At 53.7% G+C, this 24,123-nt stretch overlaps 4 protein-coding genes across 8 annotated transcripts; 1 reads left to right on the forward strand and 3 right to left on the reverse strand.

Annotated features, from left to right (window-relative positions):
* The first annotated feature begins 17 nt into the window (after positions 1-17).
* Positions 18-3,770, forward strand: MPI (mannose phosphate isomerase). 4 transcript variants are annotated; one of them, XM_075099887.1, is made up of 8 exons: positions 18-428; positions 755-882; positions 1,124-1,324; positions 1,409-1,550; positions 1,718-1,900; positions 2,025-2,198; positions 2,344-2,552; positions 2,989-3,770. In XM_075099887.1, the coding sequence occupies exons 1-8, from the start codon at positions 413-415 to the stop codon at positions 3,205-3,207; spliced, it is 1,272 nt and encodes a 423-aa protein (XP_074955988.1). In that variant the 5' UTR covers positions 18-412; the 3' UTR covers positions 3,208-3,770. The 4 variants fall into 4 exon arrangements, with proteins under 4 accessions (XP_074955988.1, XP_074955990.1, XP_074955987.1 ...); XM_075099889.1 differs by lacking the exon at positions 1,718-1,900 and having other exon boundaries at positions 75-428; XM_075099886.1 differs by lacking the exon at positions 18-428 and having other exon boundaries at positions 718-882.
* A 384-nt stretch (positions 3,771-4,154) lies between these two features.
* On the reverse strand, positions 4,155-8,696 carry FAM219B (family with sequence similarity 219 member B). Of its 2 annotated transcripts, none has more exons than XM_075099894.1 (6): positions 8,352-8,696; positions 7,101-7,203; positions 6,745-6,835; positions 6,263-6,340; positions 5,934-5,982; positions 4,155-5,375 (listed from the first exon to the last, which is right to left on the reverse strand). In XM_075099894.1, exons 1-6 carry the CDS (start codon positions 8,679-8,681, stop codon positions 5,223-5,225), a joined length of 804 nt encoding a protein of 267 aa, XP_074955995.1. In that variant the 5' UTR covers positions 8,682-8,696; the 3' UTR covers positions 4,155-5,222. The 2 variants fall into 2 exon arrangements, with proteins under 2 accessions (XP_074955995.1, XP_074955994.1); XM_075099893.1 differs by having other exon boundaries at positions 4,155-5,378.
* Positions 8,697-9,201: 505 nt separating this feature from the next.
* On the reverse strand, positions 9,202-17,008 carry COX5A (cytochrome c oxidase subunit 5A). The gene is made up of 5 exons (XM_075099895.1): positions 15,638-17,008; positions 13,429-13,545; positions 12,185-12,306; positions 10,643-10,765; positions 9,202-9,364 (listed from the first exon to the last, which is right to left on the reverse strand). The coding sequence occupies exons 1-4, from the start codon at positions 15,990-15,992 to the stop codon at positions 10,652-10,654; spliced, it is 708 nt and encodes a 235-aa protein (XP_074955996.1). The 5' UTR covers positions 15,993-17,008; the 3' UTR covers positions 9,202-9,364; positions 10,643-10,651.
* Positions 17,009-18,972: 1,964 nt separating this feature from the next.
* On the reverse strand, positions 18,973-20,221 carry RPP25 (ribonuclease P/MRP subunit p25). Its single transcript, XM_075099891.1, has one exon. The coding sequence runs from the start codon at positions 20,166-20,168 to the stop codon at positions 19,050-19,052; it is 1,119 nt and encodes a 372-aa protein (XP_074955992.1). The 5' UTR covers positions 20,169-20,221; the 3' UTR covers positions 18,973-19,049.
* Between the last annotated feature and the right edge of the window lie 3,902 nt (positions 20,222-24,123).

Consider the following 24,123-nt stretch of genomic DNA (forward strand, 5'->3'; position numbering starts at 1 on the left):
GCGGGGCCGCGTGACGCCACAACGGCGGGTGCCACCTATAGCGCGCGTGGCGGGGTGGTGCTCTAGAGGGGAGCACCTATAGAGGGATCTATTGAGGAGGAATGGGCATGCTTTGCAGGCGGTGTCCCCATAGGGTCCTTAGCCTGTCCCCTATAGCACAACCCCTACAGAACATCCCCTATAGCACATCTCCTATAGTGGCCCCTGCAGCCCTCCCCCCAGGCCCCACAGAGGTCCGTGCGGGCGGGCGTGGTGCTGGTCGGGCCCGCGCAGCCCCTGGCTGCAGTCCCCCATGGCCGCTATAGGGTGCGAGTAGCGTGCTGCCTCGCCCCGCCCCGCCCGGCCGGGGGAGGCGGTACCGGAGCCGCCGCCGCCGGACTACCGCTCCTGGGCAGCCCTGCCGTGCCCTGCCATGGCGGACATCCGCGGTGAGCGGGGCCCGGGGCGGGGGGGGCACCCCCGTGGGGATGGGGGACCCTCGGGTGGGTGGGTCACCCCCACGGGGTTGGAGGACCCCCCTCAAGACCCCTATATGATGATTTTAAATCGCCGCCCCCCCCCCCCCCCCCCCCCCAAATACCTTCTCCCTTCCAAATCCCTCGCTCCCCACCTGCCCTGGCTCCCTCTGGCCCCGCACCGTGGGGCTGCCCGGCTCACGGCCCCACCGCCGGGGTGCCTGGGGGATTGGGAGTTCAGGGAGTTATTTCTGCCACCCGCCCCGCACCCCCCATGATGTCTGCCTTCCTTCCCGCAGTGTTCCCCCTCTCCTGCGCCGTGCAGAACTACTCCTGGGGGAAGGTGGGCCTGGAGAGTGAGGTGGCCAAGCTGCTGGCCAGCAGCGATCCCCTGGTCCAAATCCAGCCTGACCGGCCCTATGCAGAGGTGAGTGTCTGGCCACGTGTCCATACGCTTGTCCTGGCCGTGTGTCCGTCCCAGCCGGCTGCATCTCCCCTGCCTGTAGCCCCGGGAGGGGAGGAGAGGAGAAGCCCAGCGTGACTCAGCCCCTGAGGGAGCTGCCTTGGCCGCATCGATTGCCTCAAGGGCCAAACAGCCTCCAGAAAACCCCAAGTCATCCTGTTGGACGCCCAGCTCAGGGGTCCATCCATCTGCCTGTCTCCCACAGCTCTGGATGGGTGCACACCCCCGGGGCGATGCCGTCATCCAGGATAACCGCATCCCCCAAAAGACTCTGGGCCAGTGGATCACCGACAACCCTGCCTGCCTGGGGGCGAAGGTGAAGGACACCTTCCAGGGTTGTCTGCCGTTCCTCTTCAAGGTGCTGTCGGTCAACACCGCCCTCTCCATCCAGGCACACCCCAACAAGGTAGGGAGAGCCTCGGGAGGGGCAGCCCCAGCCAGACCCCATGGCCCCAGGGAGCTCACCCAACTCCTCTGCCCCCATCTCCAGGAGCTGGCAGCAAAGCTGCACGCCCAGTTCCCGGAGCACTACCCTGATGCCAACCACAAGCCCGAAATGGCCATCGCTCTCACCCCCTTCGAGGGCTTATGTGGCTTTCGGCCAGTGGAGGAGATCATCTCCTTCCTTCAAGGTAAGGATGGCAAGGGAGGGCGGTTGCGAGGTCGGACTCTGATGCCACCTTCCCTCCCTGCGCTGGATTTGGGGTGGGGACAGTGTCTGTGATACCACGAGGTAGGGGTGCTGGGCTCCCCCATGGTGGAGGCCGCTGGGGATGACTTGGGCTGGCCACCCTGGCAGCTGTCCCTGAGCTGCGGGCGCTGATTGGGGAGGTGGCGGCAGAGCAGCTGGAGCGCAGCTGGAGCGACGACCCCCGTGGTGTCTCGGCCGCCCTCCGTGTCTGCTTCACCCGCCTGATGAAGAGCGAGAAGAAGTTCTTTGTTGATCAGCTGAACATGCTGGTGAAGAGGATCTCCCAGGAAGGTGGGTCCTCTCTGCCTGCCGCAGCACCCCAGAGTGGTTTTGGGGGAGGGCTGTGTTTAGTGGAGTGGACGGGGCACCCCCCCAGCTCCCTGCCCAGCATTGCACCTGGTCTCTGCCCATGCAGCGGCAGACGGGAAGGACACGTCGGGGAGTAACGGGGACCTGCTGCTGCGGCTGCACTCCCAGTACCCGGGGGACATTGGCTGCTTCACCATTTACTTCCTCAACCTGGTGAGGCTGGAGCCAGGGGAGGCCATGTTCCTGGGAGCCAACGAGCCCCATGCCTACCTGCACGGAGGTGAGCATCACGGTGGGCTTTCCTCACCCAGGACCTTGCAGGGGCTGTCCCCCAAGGTAGCCACAGTCTCCTGCACAAGGTTGGACCACCCCTAGGACATGCAGGAGGGTTGGGGTGGGCTGACAGCGCTGCCTCATCCCTGCAGACTGCGTGGAATGCATGGCGTGTTCGGATAACACAGTGCGCGCTGGGCTCACCCCCAAATTCATCGACGTCCTCACCTTGTGCGAGATGCTCAACTACACACCAGCACCTAGCAGCTCCAAGATCTTCCCAGCCACGCAGAGCCAGCTCGACCCCAGTGTCTACCTCTATGACCCGCCTGTGCCAGACTTTGCCATCATGAGGATAGAGGTGAGCAGCGATGGGTCTGGTTTGGGGACACGGTGGGCACACCAGCTTTCTTCTGTGTTGGCTGTGCTCTTGATAGGATGTCATGGTGTTGGCTGGGGTTTTCTTGCCCGTAGCTAGTGCTGCAGAGGGATGCTTGGGGCTGCTGAGCCTGCTTGTGTCACCCCCAGGCAGTGCTGCCTCTCGGCAGAGGCAGCTAGAGCTCGCTCACCTTCTGCAGCAGCTCTGGGCAGAGAGGGAAGACCAGGAAGAGGTCAAAGGTACTGCTTGGGTGTCCTCAGCTAAGCTGAGGTCCCTGGGATTGGGCTGCTGCAGGCACAGGGTGGCCTGGGCACAGCAGAGGTGGCTGCAGGGTGAGAAAGGAATGACCCCACTCCAGCTCTCTGAAGAGAAGAAAATCAGCAGGACACTCCAGCCACAGTGACCCTTCCCATTGCAGATCCCCTCCTCCATCAAGCTGTACCTCGTCTCTGCCATGGACTCTGCCAGCATCTTGCTGGTGATCCAAGGGACAGCCGTGGGAACCTCCACAGCTGCAGCCTCCGAAATGACTCTGCGTCGTGGCTCCGTGCTCTTCATCTCTGCCAACGAGAGCATCTCCCTCCACCTCTCCTCACTGGACGGGATGCTGCTCTTCCGAGCATGCTGCCTCCTTTGAGTGGGGCCTGGACACCTTCCCCCATCTCTCCACATCCGAGTAGATAGAAACTGGCCTGGGCAAAGTCATCTCACTGGGAAGTTTCCCCTCCATCTATTAAACCCCCCAAACAGCCAGCACCCTATGTATAGAGAGCAATTCCACAATTTGCACATGGTGTGGAGCAGAGCGGGCAGAGGAAGAGCATCTCCCCCTGCAGCTCGTTAGCCATGTCCCCATAGCATCATCCACTCTGGGTGCTGCTAATGCCATATGGTTACTCCTTTTATTTTTCCCCTCCAAGTCCTTCTCACCAAGAAGCATCAGGGAGGCCTGAGGTCTGCACCCTGGGTCTCAAGCATCTCTGTCTGGCTTCTAGGAGCTGCTGCTCCCCCCTGTGAATGTGATGCTGAGGCCTTCTGCTGCTCCTGGATGCATGGTGGGCTCCTCCTGAGCCTGGCCAACAGCAGACAGTCCTCTGAGCAATGTCACCCCTTCCCCAGCTGTAAAAGGGGGCTGCCTGCGGGGGTGATGGAGCTGGAGAGCCTCCGGTGCTGTGAATAAAGTGGTGACTTTGTCCTTGGTGCAGGGCAGTGTGGTGTAGGGAGCAGGCAGAGGATGGGGAGAAGCTGTGGTGTTTGCAAGTGCTTGGGGACCAGAGATGGAGGCTAGCAGCAGCTCCGGCATCCCCCCGGTGCCAGCTGTGGCTTTTCCCGCATTGCCCTGCAGCATCCTCAGCCTGGGCAACACGGCAGCTCCATAGGGAAACAGGACAATGGGGTAAAATGTGATGAGGGAAACCAGATCACTCCAAAAGCACACCAGGGTCAGGGAAGGAGCACTCCTGAGCAGGGCTGCTGGGGGGAGCAGGTTTCAACCCCCTACCACAGCACCAATTCATGCTCTGAGTAATGAGATCCAGTTTACCGAGTACTCCCTTCAACAAAGAAAATACAAAAAAAACACAGTTCAGGTCTCTAAATATCAAATATTTAAATAATGTTTCTCTATAAGAAGCTGACTGTTCTCTATGTAGTACAGCATCATTTAAGGCAGCTTTTAAGGTTCACAGCAGGTAGACTTGCCAACCACCCCAAATCCACACCCAGAGGGACCTGTGCAGAGCTGGCATGGAGGGTTTGTGCTGCCCCTTGTCTGCATCAAAGCAGCTTTGGGGAGAACTGGAACAAGCCATTAGCTCCAAACCCAGAACTGATGAACTTAGGGTCCCTCGAGAGGCAGAAAGCAGAGAAGTCCCAGGCTGAGCAGTAGTTGCTGGTGGATATATCAAATGCAGATGCTCAAACCTCAGCAGCCTGCCCCAATCTGCTCCGTTGGGTTTCTCCCCGTCTTATCTTCTCCGCCAGAGGAGCAATCTTTGGTTCAGGTCAGCCCAGGCTTTGGGAAGAGGAAACCCAGCAGAAATTAATTGCAAGCAACACCAGATAAGAAACTGAGCAGCTCTCTGCCAGCCAACCCCACCCTTGCTTGGCCTCAGCCAAGGTGACTAAAGCAAAAATAAATAGAAAAAGGGTCTCAGAGCTTCCCAGCCTGGTCCTACACCATGGCAGTTCGACCCCACCATTGACCCACCACCTCTTCGTTAAGGAGGGCTGGAGAGGGCAATCCGTGTTTGGGGCCAGGTCCTAATCCTCAACGTGGTCAGTTAAAGGAGGAAAAGAGGAGCTCAAGCAAAGCAAAGGGCATTTGTTACTGCACCTCCCAATTCCTTCCCTTTATACCCATATGGAGGTGCCCAGGCTCTGCCTCTCCTCCCTCCCACCCCAGCCAAGTGACAGGTCCCATCCAGGACACGTAAACCTCACCGTTGTCACCTCTCCCTGATATTGCTGAATGTAAGGAAAAGTCCTTTGGGGTTGGTTGGCTGCTGCTGGTCATCATGAGTGGCATCACAGCATCATTCAGTCCTTGTGTCACCATCCTAGCATGGGACACGGACACCAACAGCCATCCCATGGGACAAAGAAAGTGCTGGCTTTTGAACCTGTTCTTGCACAGCCCTATCTGAGCTACATCTACTGGATCACGCAGGAGAGATTTTCTCCGAAACAACAGGGGCAAGAGGAGGCAATGGGTTTCGGAAGGATGAGATCCAGATCTTCATCATCGGGGACCTCATCAAGGTGGTACCCATCCTGCAGCAGCTGCCGGCTCAGGTCCTGGTTCACCTGCTGGGGGAGGGGAACAATGGTGGCAGAGCTGGTTAAAATTATTCTCAGTTTAGTTAAAATCTAGGTCCCAGATCTTACAAAGGATAGGGCTGCGAGCAAGAAGGGCATTGCGTCCTCCTTCCAGTGCTGGTTGAATGGGGAGAAGCAGCACAACCAGAGCAGAGAAGGCAAAAGCAAAAGACCAAAGAGCTTTTCTTGGACTGCAGCACCCTAACACATACCCCATGCACCCCAAAAACACCCCACGGGCTGCAGCACCCTTGTACAATGGAGCTCTTTAGCTGCCCTGCTGGAGGGTCTGGGGTAGGTGATGATTTAGGTGCACAGGGTGAGGCAGTGACAGCCAGCTGGGCCTTGCAAAAGGGAAATTTATGCATGGCTTAAATGCATCAGGCAGAAGAGGCAGTAGTTTGCAAAGCAGAGCTCCACAGGACAGACGCACACATACACACTCCATAGGGTGATGCTTCATTGCAGCCCCTATGCAGACCCCAAGGGGTAATGGGTGAGGGAACCCGCAGGACCGCGCTACTGGGGTCAAACCCCTGGACTTGCCTCAGCGGAGGAGTAGCCTGAGGAACATCTGGATCCCAGCTCCCCATCACTAAGAAAAGGAGCAAACTGTCAGAGCCAGCTGGGAAGTGGCATCTTTGCTTGGGAGACAGACAAGGGAATCTCTTGGGGGGCAAAAACGGAGCTGGTAGTGTAACCCCAAGGGATTTGTTAAATTTGGGACAACAGGGGTATTTTGCTGCTGAGAAGCGCCCAGTGCAACTGGGAATGCTTTATAAGCAACATGAAAAATCAGTCCCCCCCAAAAAGAGCCAGCTCTGAGCCTGCAACACCCCCCACCCAAAATCCTGGGATATTCACCCAGTCCTCACCTGTCCGAATCGAGGGAGACCAAGCTTTCATCCACCGTCTGGCTGAGCGCCGTGTAGCCCTTGTTAAACTTCACTGACCTGCCAGAAAGCAGAGGAATGAGCCTGTAAGACGCTTCAGTGTGAAAATGCAGCCACAGAGCTGATGGACTGAGGAGCCAGGACAGGAATCTTGGTCCTGAATGTCCCTTCCCACCCAGGTGTTGTCCAGGGCCACCACCAGCTAAGAATAAACTCCACCTAAGCTCTAGACTACCTGATTAAATCCTTAACACCAAACCATCCCCAAAGCAAGAAGGAGGGACATGGCCCCTGCTAGAGCAACTCCTAACTTTTGCAGGAAAAGTGCTATCTTTTATTATATCGGATGCTTGCTGACCACAAGAAAGCCAGCAGACGGAAGTCCCAAACTAATTTTTTAATCCTCCCAGTCTCCCACAGGAATGTGAAAAATACATCTCGGGAAAAATAAAACAGGATCAGACCTTTTAGCTGCCGGCTTCGGCTGGTGCAGCGTGGGTCCCCCCAGCAGCCCCTGCCTTCGCAGCGCTGCCTTCACCAGCTCGCGCTGCCTCTCTGAAAGCCAAGCACAGGGGCAGAGCTAAAATTACCCAAGTGCACCCCAAGGGTCTGGGTTTTGTTTGGGGGGTGTGGGGTGTGGGGGTGTGGTGGAATTGGAGGTGTGTCCTAGGGAGAGCACGGGGGCATCGCAGTGCTTTCCATAGGCAGCACCTATGGGATTTTATGCGGTTTTTTATGGTTTTATCCCACCAAGGCAAGAGTTGCAGATGACTCCCCAAATCCTGGCAGAGTCCCTGGGGTGACAGCGAGCATCACTTACCCAGCTTGGTATGAATGGAGGGAGGCTTGCTCATGATGTACGGTCCCCTTTTCTCCACTGCATCTGTCACCTTGTTCAGCCTCTTGTTTTCAGCCCGAAGCAGCTAAAAAAATGGAAAGAAGCTAATTTAGTAGCATCTCTCTGTGGGGATAAAGTAAACCAGAGTCACCTCAGAGCATCTGGTCATTCTTGGGAACTCAACATCGGCAGGGAAACCTGCCACCATGTCGGCTGGGGAGAGCTGGGAGGAGACAGCTCCCCCTCCCCAGCCCTGCGCTGCAGCCAGAGAATGGAGATGAAAAGGAATACACAGATCTATTAGCAAATGAAGGGATTATTTGGTAATGGTGATGCTAAATTAAAAGCGTGTGTGGTGACTGGCAGTTTCTTTGCAAGCCTAAATCCAATAATACTCGCGAGACGACACAATGGAGGGGATTTAACTAGCAGGTTCATCAAATAAAATACAAGAATACTTTAATTTCTCCGTGGTTTTCAAGCCTTTCAAGCTTCTCCCTATGCAATAAGAAAACCACATCATTAAAATAAAAGCAGAGTCTGAGAGTCAGGGCTTTAAGGAAAAGCATTCCCTGCCTGTAAGGCATTTATCACCAAGGAGAGTCGGCACCGCTAAATGACAACAGGCAGGAAAACAGTTCTACAAATGTAATAACTAATAAAGAAAATAGAGGAATGGTCAGAAAATGAGCAGAGAGTCGGTGCAGGAGGGACGGGAATGAGAGGAAACAGTTAACAGAGAGATCCCGGGCCGGTGATCAGGCAGCACAGCCAGGATTAGCGTCTCTCAAACCGGAACTAGCAGGGCAGAGCTTTACAGGCGGGAATAACCCCGCGCAAAGGGAGCTGGGGCCGCCCGAGCCCGCAGGATTAACCAGGGAGGCAGCGAAGTTCTGCCCGCGCCCCCCTGCACAGCCCCCGCATGTGCTCTGCCCCCGCCCTACACTGTGGCCCCACGCGTACACCCCCTCGCAGTCAAATGCACGTGCCCTAGCCCTATATTGCTCCTCTGTGCATATGCCCCAGCCATATACTACCCCACGCACGTACCCCATACTGCCCCCAATGCACATACCCCAGCCCTATACCACCCCCATGCACGTACCCCAGCCCTACACTGCCCCATACCAGCCCCCATGCATATACCCTCTACTGCCCCACACACCCCAGCCCTGTAGCCTCCGCGCATATACCCTATACAGCCCCAGGCACCCACCCCAGCCCCGCACGTACTCCCGGTCCCCGCCGCCCGCCGCCCCTGCTCGCAGCGGAACCAGCGCCGGCCCCGGGCCCGGCGGCACCGCCCGTCGCCATGGCCGCCCGCCGCCCCGCCAGCCAATGGTAGCACGCGGCGGCGGCAGGGCCCAGCCAATACGAAGGCGTGGAGGTGGCGCGCCCCTCCGCTGCGCATGCGGAGAGAGGCGGGACAGCGGGACAGCGGGACAGCGGGACAGCGGGACAGCGGGACAGCGGGACAGCGGGACAGCGGGACAGCGGGACAGCGGGACAGCGGGACAGCGGGACAGCGGGACAGCGGGGACCCTCCTCCTTGCCCGAATTCATGTTTTCCTTCAAAAATCCCTTTTCTGGGGGACAAAAAAGAAAACGAGTTATACTTTTTCCCCACTTTTTTTTTCCCCCCTGAAAACCACCTCTTCAGAGCAACGTCTACTCTGGAACCGGTTCCCAACCACACCAGACACCCACCTGCACAGGCACAACAGCAAGAACATGCCCATTGTGAACAGGAGGCCTCCCCCACCCCCTGCCTGCCCGCCATGGAGCCTTCTGACCTCATCCCAGGGAAATGACTCCTCCAAGAGCAGGGAGAGGTTTTGCGAGTCCTTGTTTCTCCTCCTCCCCAAAGCTGTGGGTACCAGAAGGTCACTGTGCCCTCCAGATATGTCCTTACCTTTCTTTCCCTTCCCAAAGGTGGAGCTCCGTGCTTGAGTAAGGCCACGGAAACCCACTCTGCCAAACAAATAATGATTTATCAGCTCTCAGGAGAGCACGTTTACAGTTTATTTCCTCCTTTTCCCCATAAAAACTGAAAGAAGTAATCACACAAGCCACCACTACCACATCAGTCAAGCCAGTTTTTCCTTTATTAGGTCCAACTTCACAAACCGTACATTGTGACTCAATAAAGGAAGAAATTATTTCCAATAAGGTAGTATTTTAACATTTGTGTCTCCAGACGACTGTGTACAATCAGGTAGCATCAGTAAAATGCTCAAGTAATGCACCTGCAACAGAAAAGAACAGAAAAGCCATTAAAGCAGCAGCCCATTATCTCCACAAAGTTTCCAAGGGGTCTCAAATGTGTTATTTTCATCACTCACTTTTACACTCCAAGCCCAATTTAACCATGCACAGCTTCCAAACGCAAATACTGCTTTCCCAACATCAGGTTCCAGTGCAAGACGACAGGTAGGGACTTAAAGATCCAGAACTAAGTACTATTTGCAGTCTGACAGCCAATAGCTCTCTTCTAAGCATAATATAAAAAAAAGCAGGAATATGACACTGGCCATCTCTTGAAGGAATGGAGTTGAGAGACAGCCTTTACATAACTTCCACGAAGATTGTTATTTAGGGCTTCATTTTAGTCTGGGATTATAGCACATGAGGCCTTGCCTATACTTCACAATAGATCCTCATTAACCAGAGAAGCGCTGCTGAGTAACACCACCCTCATACACTGCAGCTCACTCAAGAGCCTGCTATTTACAATGTAGATCTAGAAAACAACTGTAACGAAGACATTAAGTTTATAAAGTGCTTGGAAGTTCAGATCTAAAAGGACAGTAAAACAAATGCCTTTGTAGTATTTCATCCTGATTGCAGTGGCCTCATGTTTCACATACCACTCCTGAAATGATCTACTGAGGCTCATGAGTATTCTGCACAGACCAGTCAAGCTCTGGCTACGCTGCAGCTGATCTGTTTATTCTGTAAGCAAGGGACCCTCCAAATTAGTGTTCAATTGCAGAAAAATCTGCTATTTTAAGTATAGCATGAAGAAACTCCAGTGCTGTTGGGTGACTACTGTCAGTGGGGCCCATTTTCTAGCATAACCTAGTGATTAGTGTCTCCCAGTTTTCTAACTTGGCTACACTGTGACAATAAAATTAAAGTTTGCACATTTCCAGAGGAAATGTTCCTGCCATTTGCTAAAAATGCTTGTGAGGGAAAAGCTGATGAGGAGCAACAGTTGATATGCTGCAATAGCCCTTGTCTTGGCAACTGCTATCTAGAAATTTCCTGGAGGCTGGGTATGGCTGCCAACTACCCTATCCCTTCTCAAGCAATTGGGCTGTTCTTTTTTTAAGCCTTCTTTGAAAAGGGTTACTACCTTTTTTAGGTGACCTGTAGTTCTAGAGTTTTTTGGAGAATCATGTTACAAGCCTGAACCTGACAGCCTTTCACAAATCCATGAAGGCAAAGATGACTGTCTTTACCAGGGGAGTTCTAGGGTACAGGAGTTCCAGGCCCAGAGTCTCAGCAGTGACCACATCCCTTACCGATAAGGTTTACGCTTTGTCCAGACCCAGTTCCTCTGGAGTGGAGATTCCCAGTTCACTCAATGTTGGTCTAAGTTCCTGGATAACGTAAGGGTAGATTTCCTTGTGAGGTCCTGCCTTGTCCTAGATGAAAAGGAATGGTGTTATTTCAACACCAAGCTGTCATTAAAGTCTACTGTACACCAGCCACGTTTGCAAGCAAGACGTGTATGTTCACAAGAGGGTCTGCAGCCTGATCCACCTACTGCTTGTGAGGACAGGAGAGCATAGCCCAGCATCTTCTGCATGTAGAGTAAACAAGACTTACATACAGCTATACTGGAAAGTCCTCCTACCAATTGGCCACGGCTGCAAAATACCCCAGAATGCTGAACTCCCCCTCTGGGGGATGTGCAGATTATTCTTAACACTTGACTCCTTTCCCTCACTTAACATCAGGCTGATGCGACCCGTGACACGTCTCACCACACAAAACCAAAGGCCAAGCCAAGCTTCTTGAACAAGGGATGCTTTGCAAACCAGCCCAAAGAACTTGTCACCTTCAGAAACAGAATGAAAATAATATCCAATCAGTGAAACAGGAAAAATAAAATCAGCTTTTGGGCAGACCTGGGAGATTTAACTTGCTTGGAAATCAGGGGAAAAACATCACCCCTTGAGTAATATTTAGGTAGAGCTCCAGGAAGAGCATATGCTTGTCCCAAAGTTCTGATAAACTGAATTGTCCCCTAGATGGTGGGGACAAAAGGACAGGCAAAAAAAGAGATAAGGAAAAATACACAAAGATTCTTCCATTAGTCTCACGTCTCTAAAACCACTGAAAGTTTCAGTTCTACAGAAGAACGCAGAAAGCTGAAATGGCAAACTGAGAAGCAATTGATTGTGGAGTAGAGCATGAAGCAAGTGGATTTAAAAGCTAGCAGCAAAGACCTCCACAACAGCCCTCCTCAGGTGTTGAAAAAAAAGCACAACCAAAAACAAAACGAAAAAAAACAACAAAAAAAACCAGTCAGAAGAGCATAGCTGCTGGCTTTGAGACTGAAATAGAACACCTGCCTCCATCCCCACCCATTTTAACTCCCTGTTAAGTGAAGGCTGGACTCAGGTTTCAAGATGCTGGTTTATGTTGTTTTTCAAGCCTATGCAGCTTCCTTGAATTACTGCTCCCAGCCAGCTCAGTGTTCAGTATTTTAAGAAGCTAATAAGCTGCATTTGCTTGAGATACTTCTAGTAATGCTTATTAAAACAAAACAAAAAAAAAAGGAAGAAAAATCCTTACAGACTTTCCCACCAGAGTCAGCATCAGGAAAGGAAAGTATGGAAGTAAGAATGTTACACCTGAAGCTGTGCTGTTGAGTACTCTTACCTCAAAACAATTATTTCAAGCCACCAAGCACATCTCATAATGAAGCTATTGATTCTGGCAGCAGGAAACAGCTGTTTCCCTTCGCACCACTAACAGTAAGCCAGGAAAAACACTTCCACTGCTGGGCTCTCAGCAATGCAAACAGCAGTTGCACCCTAGGCTGCCACTCCACTCACCTTTACAACTTCTAAGATGCGGACAGCACTAGCAAAGTCATTTAACCGCCTGCATGCCCTCAGAGCTGCATCGATGATCTTTGGTTCCGGAACAAGGTCATAACCCACGAGCGTGTTTATGCCTGCAGATATAAGGAAACACCAAAAGGAACTCAGCATCAGCTCATCACGCTATCGAAAGGAACCTGCTGAGCATTATTTTGCTCCACCTCGTGAAAGAATTATTGCCACAACATCAGTTGCCATTAGAAACTGATTACAATTCTCACTGCTATTTTGGGGACACACACACACACACAGCACCAAGGGTTTTCTTTTGCTCTTCTCCCTCTCACTGTTGCTCACTACTGTAGATTTTAAGCAGATTTCATGAAATCCCAGTGGGCCAGTTTCACGCATGCTTGCAAAAGGAATCAGTGTCTGGACTGCGGCACATCAGTTATGGAATCAAACATCCAAATTACTTCATTCCTATGAGTATAATGAAACTAGAACTTCAGCTGCTCTCTATTCCCTTCCTCTCCTTTCAAAGGGAAGAGCCCAACACCCAGTCATCCAGGTGATACTGGAATAATCCCTCTGGCCATTAGGCAAACACATTTATAAGCTCTAACTGGGGTCATTTAATAGGAGCTGGCAACCCCACAGCAAAGAACAACTGAAGATGACCAGTTATGGCCAAGCCATTAAGTCAAAGTCCAAACAAAAATGTGTGTAGTTATTCACTAGGCAACAGTTGAGCTCTAATACACTTTCCTCAGACCAAGCACTTCTCTCCCTCCCATCCAGATGTTAAAATGCATATTCTGGGGTACTAAGGTTTACAAAGCCCAGACTCCCACTGTCTTGTACCCCTGTTCTCCCTCATTCTGAATGCCGTGGTTCCTTCCTACCCGCTTGTTGGGTTGGTAAGGTACCATCTCCTACTGCAACAAGCTTGGAGCTGAGCAAACAGCAGCACATCAACCACAGGCACATGCAAAGCAGCCAAATGACTCAGAACAGATAAAGAAAAACTCAGTGCCTAACCCTGACTGGGTATTTACAGGATTGTTCTCCTACACCAAACCCCCAGTTTTCACAATTTGCAAGAACAGTGGGTTCTTGCCTGTATTACTTCTATAAACTGAACTATTTTTGCTTTTCAACACTGAAGTAAAACCAAGTTGTTATTTCTGGTCACAAAACTATTACAAAGCAGTTATATTTACAGCATGTTACTCTTCTCTTTCCATTCAACATACCTTTCCTGAGCTCCCAGGCATCAATATCTGGCTTGTTGAAATAGGTCACCCAGCGAGCATCAAATTCTTCATCTGATTCTTGTGACCCATGAGAGTAGCAGCGGGCATGCAGTACAGCTGAATGCAAAAGGAAAGGAAAAGCCTTAGCTCAAACCGAAAATAAGCGTACTTTAGTCCTGATGAAGAGTCCAAACGCCATAAAATATGTATTTTGCTTATTACTCAATCCAGACCAGTCCTCAGCCTGGATAAGCACTGGATGAATATAACCTATTAAATACCTCGTTTGTTTCGTGGCGAAGTATGTATTTTCTGTTTCACCTCAGAATTCCAGTGTTCCCAGATATTTTGGTGAGAGCAGGATTATTTTAAGAGAGGGGGAAATGAAAGACAAACAGTTCTGTATAACCAGACCTTAAGAATTTTTTCTGTGAGCCCTCTTTCCATAAGATATAGCAATTTTCCCTCTTCCAAGAGCCAAGAAAGCCAGAGACACCTAACATACATGTACTTTGTCAACAGACACTCTGACATAGCGCAATTGTTCTGCTCCCCACATTTGACCCTTCTCAAAACCACAGCACTTGTCCATGCGGTGAGTTTAGCTACATGAATCAGTTTTCCAGTGGCATTCCTTCCAGAAATAAAACACTATATCCAATTAGTTATACTGTTATCCCCTTGGGGGATACACTGGTTTATTCTGGAGTAACTTCCCACTGTATACAACTCCCAGAATTGCTCCATAACTGATTTTGTAATCCAGGAAAAGCAGATTTCCCGACCAACAGACTGACTGCAATGGATGACTTCAACAGCAACGAGCTGCAGGTCTTTGATTCCAACACAAGTTCAGAGCCGATGAAGGCTTGTTGTCTCAGAGCGGCTTTAGGAATCTGCTCAAACTGACCTGCACCCAATTAAAAAGGCTCTCAAGAGCACAAGGGACAATGGCTATTACAGGCTGTTGAAGAGTTGAAGACGACAAAATTACTGCTGTCTCTGTGTCTATCCAAGATAAAACTGCTGGATCTCAAGCTTGCAACTGCATTAGTATTCCATAATTAATAAAGCATAAAAGCGGATTGTACTCCAACAGGCAAATAAGGCTGATACAAACTCCTTTCTTCCCTCAACATTACTCTATCACAAATTGCTTTTTGCTGGTCTGTTTTTTAATCCACAAAAGTTGGAAGAGTTTTCCAAAAGGGACTAAAACCTAGGGTACAGCCAGCTCCACCTGCATCAGAGCTGTATTGGGTCCTCCCTGCAACATCTGAACATTTTGCAAGCTGCCTTACCGGCAGAACACAGCCTGGCTGGAGACTGCTTCCTTTTCCATGCTGGTAATTTCACTCCACTAACACTTGTGGAGAGGTCATACACCAGATACGACCATGTCAGTTTAAAGCTCCACTTCAGAGGAAGTCAGATACAGCTAGTCACTTTTTGTTTCTTAACCTAGCGTGAACCACTCGCACTGACCACTACTTATTACATTGCATTTTTAAAAGAAATGCGGCAATCCACTCCCTGCAGCAACCGTTTAATTCACACGTACGCTACAGGAGAGGCACGCACAGGTCTCCGAGCGTTTTAAACACGATCGCTGCCCCTTAATTAGCTGTTAATTGTGATGCAGACACTGCTTTCTCTGCGGGCCCGGTTTCTGAGCTCCCTGGTCAGCATTCGCGCCGCGCTGCCTCTGGCTGCTTTTCTTCCTATTAATTAGGTATCAGGAAAGCGAGGGGAGGGCGGGAGGGGGAACAGGCTCTGTGCCCCCCGGTCCCGGGGCTGAGCCGCCCGGCCGCAAAAGTCACCGCCGACCTCCGTCAATGTCACCTTCGCAGGAGGCCCGGGAAGGGCGCCGCCGGTCTCCCATTACAGCCCCCGGGAGGGGCCCGGCGCCCCGCAGGAGGCGGCGGGGCCGGTAACGGCGGGGGGGTAACGGCGGGGGGCAGGTGGCCGGCGGCAGCAGGGCAGCGTCCGGGCCCGGCGGGGGCGGCGCGCACTAGGCCGCAGGCGCGGCCTGCCCTTAAGTGACGCTGGCGGGTCATCACAAGGACATGGCACCACCGGCCGAGTTAGGCCTCGCCACCGCCGCCTACCCCCCACCCCCCAGCCGCCAGGTCACCCGGGACCGAATCGAACCGGGGGGCGGAGGGTTTGGGGCTGGCGGCGAGCGGGAAGGAGGCGGGAGGCCGCTCACCTGCGGGGCCGGTGGGCCGGCGGACGGCGGCGCGAAGGCCAGAAACCGTGCAGCGGCGGAGGAGCGCGGCGGCAGCCAACATGGCGGCAGGCGGTACCGGGCAGCACCGGAGGCGCGCGCCACTCGCTCCTAGCACCGGGTGCGCGCTGCAGGCGGGACGGAGAGGAAGGGAGGCGACTACGGTGGCGCCACAGGGACACACTGCGCCGTCGCGGAACGGCAGGAAGGCTGCAAGGGGGCGGGGCTTAGTGTGTTGCCCGCGGGGGGTGCTGGCCGCCATTTTATGGCCGGAACGGGGCGTGTGGTCGCTCACTGCTGGGATCTGCCGCCTCATAAAAGGCCCTTGGGGCATCATAGAGTTTATATATGTAGTGTTCTAGTGTCTGCTTTGCTGCTATTGCCTGTGTGCGGGATGGTAGCCCTGTTAACTAAGCACCTCTGGGTTCCCACACACGTCCCATCATGGATCGGTGCCCCTTCTCCAGTAACTTATAAATTACTAGCGATAGGATGAGAGGAAACGGTCTCAAGTTGTGTCAGGGGAAGTTTAGATTGGATATTAGGAAATATGTCTTTACTGAAAGAGTGGTCAGGCATTGGAACAGGCTGCCCAGAGAGGTAGTGGAGTCACCATCCCTGGAGGTATTCAAAAAATGCGTAGACATGGCACTTCAGGGCATGGTTTAGGAGGCATGGTGGTATTGGATTGAGGGTTGGACTTGGTGATCCTAGAGGTCTTTTCCAGCCTCAGTGATTCTATGATTCTCCATCCTGGCTTCTGATCACTTTGCTACTGGCTCTACAAAGGGAAAGCTGCCAGACTTCTTCGCAGTGAGCAAAGTAAAAACAGGACACAGCCTGGCTCTGCCGCATTATCCAGCTGCTCTCCAAGGTTTTCTGTGGCTCTGCCAGCCCCGGCACCTGGCAAGGCAGCCTCTGTCACATCCATGTCCCCAGACCTCATGGACCCTGACTGCAGGTGCTGCCTTCAGCCTCCAACACCCATATGCCAGTGGAAAGGTAGGGCTGATGCAGCCACCAGCACCGACACTACTGGGCTCACAAAATGACCCTGAAAATTTTTCTTCACAGGCACTTGGGGCTGTGCCTCAGCAATACAGGACAGGATCATCGTGATAATTTTGCTTACTGTGTTCCCTTAGGACCCTGTGGAGCCAGATGCTGTTATGGTATTTTAAATGCTTCACATTTTGGGTTACAGTGATTTTTAAAATTTTTTTAACTATTTTCTCATGCAGGAAATCCTTGGTCCACAGCCAACAAAGCAAGGAGTACAAAATCCCCAGGCTCCTGTTGCCTCTAAGATTGGAAATTTCCTGTGTATAAAATCAATTAAAACTAATTTTGCACATTAACAAAATAATGAGAAATGACTGATCGTTTTTTCCCTCTTTCCTTCCTCGGTGCAACACGAGATGGCAACAGTGGGGCAGGGTCAGGGAGATGAAGGGCTGTTAATTCTCAGCTGTGGGGCCATGACACAGATCTTTAGGTTCCAATCAGAGCATTTACAGAGGGTTTTATTAGCATGATTTTTAGTACATTTGGGGTAGAGGCCCATACTCAGTGCTCCCCTCGGGTACAGGGCAGAGAATTGAACCTGGATGGTGTCTGCACTGGAGAGAGGAGGCTGGCAAGTGTGATTGCTGGGTGGAACAGAGCCCAAAGCTTTCGCAGCCCTAAACTCACAAAAAGTGATAATAAAAAAAATAACAATCGGAAATTAATATTTGACTACACGGTGGCAAATAAGTGAAGTGAGTCAATCTGTGGCAGGGCAGATAAGCGCGAGCCTCCGGCCTGGAGGAGCAGCTGCTTGCTGAGGGAGATAACAAGGTCATCGCCAAACAAAACAGCCCCCTGCTTCCTCCTCGTTCCCCTTGTCTCCTTTCATTCCCATTCCCAGCCAAGCAAGCCCTGACAAAAGAGGGGATGCTTGCTCTCCCCAGAGAGCGGAGGCAAGGTGGGGAGATAACACAGCTGCAGCTGGAGTATCCCTCCCAGATGGCTTTGGGGAAGGGTACGCTCATTAATACCGATTTAATCCGTCCCGCAGTGCCCCCAGGGGCTGTCTGGGCTGAATCAAGGGGAGCCAGGTTGATCGGGGCTTGCTTGGCTCCCATCGGCCATCCCCTGCCCTCCCCACATGGCCCTGGTCTCTGCTGCACCAGATGGGGGGCTGACATGGGGGCTTTGCCAGGCTCTGCCATGCTGATGGGGACCAGGCTGCTGCCACGGCACGCAGGAAAAACTGGTCCCGATCCTGTCCCGCCATGGGACAGAGTTTGGCCAAGATCCCCTTGTCCTGGCTCAGCAGCAGTGACACAGTCCCACCCTGCTGTGCCTTGGTCCACAGCCAAGATGATTCCCCCATTTTCCTATAGACATATTCCAACAGTTTCTAAAGAGCTTTTGTTTATTTGTTCTCTTTCACCCCCTGAAAGAAGCAAGGATTTTTCTCTGAAGGACTTTCGCGGGGAGCCAGCCCGCAGTGAGGGCTCTGCAGCCAAACCCATGACCCCCAAACCTCCCCATCCTACACCGGGCACTGCATCCAGCCACGATGACAACCACCTCACTCTCCCACTGCACCCAGCTCCCAACATCGGGACTTCGCCCCGGCTCCAGACCCTACAAACACCTCTGGGAGAGCAAAGACCTGAATATCAGATGCAGGAAGAAGAAGAAGGATTGTTTTATTTTCTCCTGCTGTCCTGCAGGCAGGCAGCGCAGCACTCGGCTCCATGGGTGCGGGGAGGGAGCGACCTGTCTGCTTGTTTGTGTGTTTTATTCGGAATGAATCACAGCGCTATGGGGTGCTGAGCCTGGCATTAATAAACCTGACAGCTCCTCACGGAGCGTAATTGCAGCAGTTTGATAATGAAAGTATTACTCCAACAGGCTTGGGGCTAAACCATCTCTCCTGCTGGATGAGATGTGGCACTGGGGAGCGATGATGTGCAGCTGCCTTCCCTGCTCCGGGCACCCCTCGATGAAAGGCAACGGGTGCTCTGGCTCCGTGGGAGTCACTGCAGAAATGTGGCTGCTGGTGGCATTACCTCTGGGTGGCCGAACGCAGGCAGGGTCAGCAGGTCATCCCCCCCCACCGCCCCACTTCAGGCTACCAAGGGCTGGCGGGTTTAACCCTTTAACCCTCACCCCAAATCTGGGGACGTGGTAACGCGCCCAGCAGCAAGCCCCCATGCATGGGCATCACCTAGAGCAGCAGCAGCATGTCGAGGGAAGCCTGCAGCACACTGGTGACCCCAGAGCTACCACAGCACTGCCTTTATCCACAGCAAAGGGGCTGAAAAACCCCGGAGTTTCTCCAGCATACAATCTCCTGCCTATATACCCGGCGTACGGCTGGTCGGGGCGGGAGGTGGTGGGGTCAGTGGTGGTGGTCCGGCTGGCGGTCCATGGACGCCGAGCCCCTCAGGTTGTCATGTACCTGTACCTGCAACTTCTTGGTCAGCAGCTCCTCATGGGGATGTGGCAGGGGCCGCTTCAGCCCCTTGGTGGAGGAGCTGGATGTGTCTTCTCCTGCCTCGCTGAGCTGTGTCCCCAACCCATGCTGGGGCTCTGGGGGCTGGTAGCCTGTCTGGTTGGGATCCAGGGGGTCTCGAGAGAGGAGGATGCAGATGGAGGGGACGTTCTTGTGAACAGTCAGATTCCGTGCCGGGCCACCAGGCAGTGGGTCCTGATTCTCCCAGACCTCCAGCAAGGTTTTGTAGAGCACCTTGGTGACCTGGTGAAGACCTCCCAGCTTCCGCTTCATGATCTCCACACAGGTGATGGTCTTGGTGACTGCCCTGCCGCAACCACTGAAGACAATCTGCCGGCTGCCCTTCAGCTCCATCTGGGCTATGGCGAAGTTCATCAGGTTTCTGATCTTGCTGCCCTCCTTCACTTTCATCTCCACCACGTCTGGGGGCAGGTCGGGGAAGGGCAAGGGGCTGTCCTCCTCTGAGGTCCTCACCTTTCGGAAGTTCTCCATCCTGGACTGGGCAACGGGCTTGGCTCCCCCTCCTTTGGCAGCCATCCTTTGCCCCTTCCCAATGGATCCGCTCAGGCTCCTTAGCCTCCCAAGACCATGTGCAAGGCTGGCTCTGCTGCCCTCCAGCCCAGCTTGCAGGAGGGCTGAGTTTAACCCTGCATCCCCAGGACCACCAGCCCCTTCCCTTCTCCTCGCCCGGGGCTGGCTGCAGAGGAGCTGGCAGTGGGCTTGGTGGCTGTGCTGGAGGCTGTCACCTCGGTGGGATGGGGCTGCAGGATCGCCTGGGGGCCCCCAGTCACTCCCAGCAGGGACAACAGCTGACTCCGGCTCTCGGTGATGCTTGGGCTCCTCCGCTTCCACTGCAGCACTTGCTTCTGCTGCTCTTTGCTTCATTCTGGACTTCAGCAGCCCCCAGAGCTGTTCTGTGTAATTAGCAGATCCTCCCCCTCTCCTCCCCTTCCTCCTCCTCCCCTCGCTCAGCCTGACATCCCAGCACCCAGCTCCTGCCTTCATCCTGCCCAGCACAGAGAGCCAGGGAAGGCAAAGGGGAGGGCAGGGAGCCCAGGTCCTTGGCCGTGAGTGTGGAGGCAGGGAAGCAGCGGGAAGGGAAGGGAAGCAGCGGGAAGGGAAGGGAAGGGAAGGGAAGGGAAGGGAAGGGAAGGGAAGGGAAGGGAAGGGAAGGGAAGGGAAGGGAAGGGAAGGGAAGGGAAGGGGAGGGGAGGGAAGGGGAGGGGAGGGAAGGGCAGGGGAGGGGAGGGGAGGGCAGGGCAGGGCAGGGCAGGGCAGGGCAGGGCAGGGGAGGAAGGTGGAAAGCAGAGGGAGAGGCTCACTCTTGCCTTCATGATGCTCCCAGAGTCCTGCCCCCTTAAAGAGAACCTGGTCCCTTCTCTCAGCACTTGCTCTGCTCAAGGACATCAACTGCTAACTGTGAATGTCAGCAGAGTGCAGGCAGCCGGCCTGCCTGCCTTCCCTGCACCCTCTCCCTGGCAGCATTCCCAGAGGGATGAGGAGTCGCAGACACACGGTACCTGGGGATGGCACAGAGATGCAGAAGGTACTTTGGGAAAGCTGGCAGACTGAGCTCAATTCTTATTAGCCATCAGAGAAGCTACTGGGACCCGTGAGCAGGAGAAATCCTGGCAGATGGCGTCATGGCTGTGTCCGGCTGCCTGCTAGCCGGCTGTGGGGCTGAAGCCACAGCAGAGCCAGCTTTCACGGGTGATTTCTCTCCCTCTTCCTGCTTTCCCATCCCTCCCTCTCTCTGCTGCTCTCACAGACCCTGTCCCTTGCTCATCTCCATGTCCCCAACACAGAGCTGCCCATCGTGGGGTCACCATCATATTTACTGACAAAACATCCCAGGAGATACCTATTGCAAGCCAGAAGATCTCCCCTTTCTTCCCCCAGTCCCTTCTCTGGGCAGAGGCAATGTCCGTGCCCCAGGCTGGCCATGCCCCTGCCTGCCCCTGTCACCTGCCTGTCCCCTGCCTGCCCCTGTCACCTGCCTGTCCCCTGCCTGCCCCCAGCACCCTCAGCCTCCCGCCCTGTTGGCTGGGGGATCATTGCATAGTGGAAAGACATGCCGAGTATTGACTTGCAGTCAAATCTATCAGCCTCTGGAGGCCCCTGGATTGTTTTCACTTTGAGCAGGGCTTGAAAAAAATACATAAATAAATCAATCAATCCAATGTCCACAGAGGTGAAGGCTGTGGCAAGGCGGGTTGTGGCTGTCCCTTCCCAGCTGGGGCAAACCCCTGCATCCCTGTGGTCCCCAAGCAGCTTTCTGCTGCCCTAAATGAGGGGCGGGTGTGGAACACCCCCTGATCTGACCATCAGACTGGGGGCTGGGGGGTTCACGGGTGATGGAAGGACAGCACGGGTGTCTCACCCATGTGGGATGGGATGCTCCAAGAGCAGTGCTGCCTTGCTGTGCTGGAAAAGCCAAGGGGATGGAGAGCATCTTTTCCTGATCCAGCCCTCACCCCGTGAGGCCCCTTTGGCTCAGAGGGGGAAACTGAGGCAGGGCACGGGACGCTCCCAATCTCACCCCCAGCACCAGGGGCAGATTCAGGCTTTGAGCGTCCCCCAAGTCCCGCCTGGTGCTCTGTGGTAACGAGCATGCCTAGTCGCTTCATACAAGACAAAACAATGTCATTTTCCCCCCTTTCCACTTGTTGACTTTGTGGCATCCTTGCAGAAGGTGCTTGGCTCCTTCCTTGGGCAGGCAGGGATGGATTAAGCCTCTCAGGGAAATTGTTGCCTTCAAAAGATGCTAAACCCTAGGAAAATAATCGGGAAGGATTTTAGCAACCATTCACAGAGCATATGTGGTTGAGGGATCTGAAAAATCCCTCCGAGTCATCCAGGTGTGCAAACAGCCACTGGCAGCACATGAGGGTTATGTGGCCACCAAGGGTGGGCAGCACCAGGGCTCGAGGCAAGCCAGGGCTGCTCAGTGCCAAGCCTGCAGCCAGATGAATCCGTGGCACTGGGTGAACCATCCAGCCCTTTGTTTCCTGGCCCAGGACCAGCTACTGCCTCCCGTGGCCCATTTTTCGTGGCGTCAGGGGCACCTTCCCCATCCATCAGATGATGGAAGTGGCAATGGCTTTTCCCCCCACCCCCCACCTCTAATTGCTGCTTAACAAACTCTGCTTCTTGCAGCCTCCAAAATGGAGGCAGCTGAGGTGCAATCACAGCCAAGCCTTTCTGCATCTTGCAAAGGGCTGCGGAGGGTGTGCTTCCCTCAAGGCAAAGGCTTTGGCAGGGTGGTCGTTAATGACAAGGTCTTGCTTTTCCTCTGCAGTGCTTAAAATGTAAATGAAATTCATTATTAGCAACTCCATTGCTAATTACCATCTGAAGCCATTCATTAGCCTGTCAGCTTATTTGTTGGAGGACAACAGAGTGGATCGGTTATTACAAGCGAAGAAATAGCTGAAATGAGCTCAGCTGCAGTGAACGGTGGGGTGGGAAAGGGAGGAGAGTGGGGATTGGGGGACAAAGGCACAGACAGCCCCAGCCATTGGGGTCTGGGCGAAAACCACTGGGAAAGAGGATGGGGAGTCATTTAAAATGGAGAAGAGACTAATGGTAAAGGCAGGAACAGAAAATAAATAGGAATAAAGCAGTTACACCCTGTGTATCATTTGTCTGTCCACCCTGAGCATCCACTCTGGTCACGCTGGGACCCAGGGACCGGTTTCTTCCTCCTTTTCTCCATTACAGCATCCCACGTACCAGTGCCACAGGCTGCCAGCACCTCATAGGGCTGGGGTCCCAATCCCTGCAGGACCCTCTTGCCTGGCCCCGATCCTGCAGGAAGCGTGAGCTTGGAAGGGCCATTTGGCAGAGGAGCTGAGAGAAGAGGGCTGGCGGTGGCAGGGATGGAGAGGGCAGGGGATGGCATGGAGCCAGAGCTGACAGCAGGCCCGGCCAAGCCTGGGAAAGAGAGGAAAAAAACCCAGAAACATATTCCTAACAGAGAGCAGGGCAGCTGGAGAGGAGCAGTAACCCGAGCCCCTGGCCTCTACCTGCCCTCTCTATATTTTCTTTCATCCAAGGTGGCCCTGCATGGGAGCAGGTTGGAAAGTCAAAGCATCCGATACAAGGAAAGTCTTGGCGCCACCATCCATCTCTGCGTCACATCGGCCCGGCTCAGGTCTCAGGCACTCATCACATTGCACTCAGTGGCGGGCTGATAGCAGCCCCAGGGAGGGATGCCAATGGATCCCTGGGGGGCCACAGCTATAGGGACCCCCTGCCCCAATCCTAACCAGGATCTGGGAGCCACTGCTTCCCAGGACCAGCCCCTGGAGGATGTGACCCCAGTCTCCCCAGGGTGCAGGAGCTGTCTTGAGATGCTAGAGGAACCCTAGGGTGGGACCAAATCTCCACTAGCTAAACCAGCAAGAGAAACCCCTTACCCCTACCATAAACAGAAAACAGAAGAGCTCAAGATAATCTTCATTTTGAGCGGGCTTGTAAAAGACACCCTTTTATAGGACAAGTCCCTTTGCAAAGCTGCAGTACAATGAGCAGAAGAACATTGTAAGGACCCTGAGGGCATTAATAAACCCTAATGGTCCTGACCAACCCCAACTGGGACCCCCCACCCACACCCTACCCGTGGCCCAGGAGCTCTATTTAAGCTCAGTCCAGGGCATTTAGTCTAAGCTATGTGATGGTTGGTCTCTGGCTTAATGACAGCCATCCTCAGGCCTGACAGCCATTCTCATGCTGGACCCTGACCCTAGACTTGATGTGCAGATTAACTTTATGGCTTGGCTTTGAACCTGTCTACCTGATGGTTGATCTGGACTCTTGGTTGAACCTGACCATCCTTCTCAGCCTGTCCTGCTCAGGTAGCGTGGGATGGGCACTGGGCAGCAAAGCTCTTACCCTAGCCTTGTGTTATCCCTTTGGTTCCCCAAACATCCCTTGGAAGGAAGGGGAGCACACATCTGTT

Source organism: Phalacrocorax aristotelis, chromosome 7, assembly GCF_949628215.1.
Source record: "Phalacrocorax aristotelis chromosome 7, bGulAri2.1, whole genome shotgun sequence".
In the NCBI taxonomy this organism is placed as follows: Eukaryota; Metazoa; Chordata; class Aves; order Suliformes; family Phalacrocoracidae; genus Phalacrocorax; species Phalacrocorax aristotelis.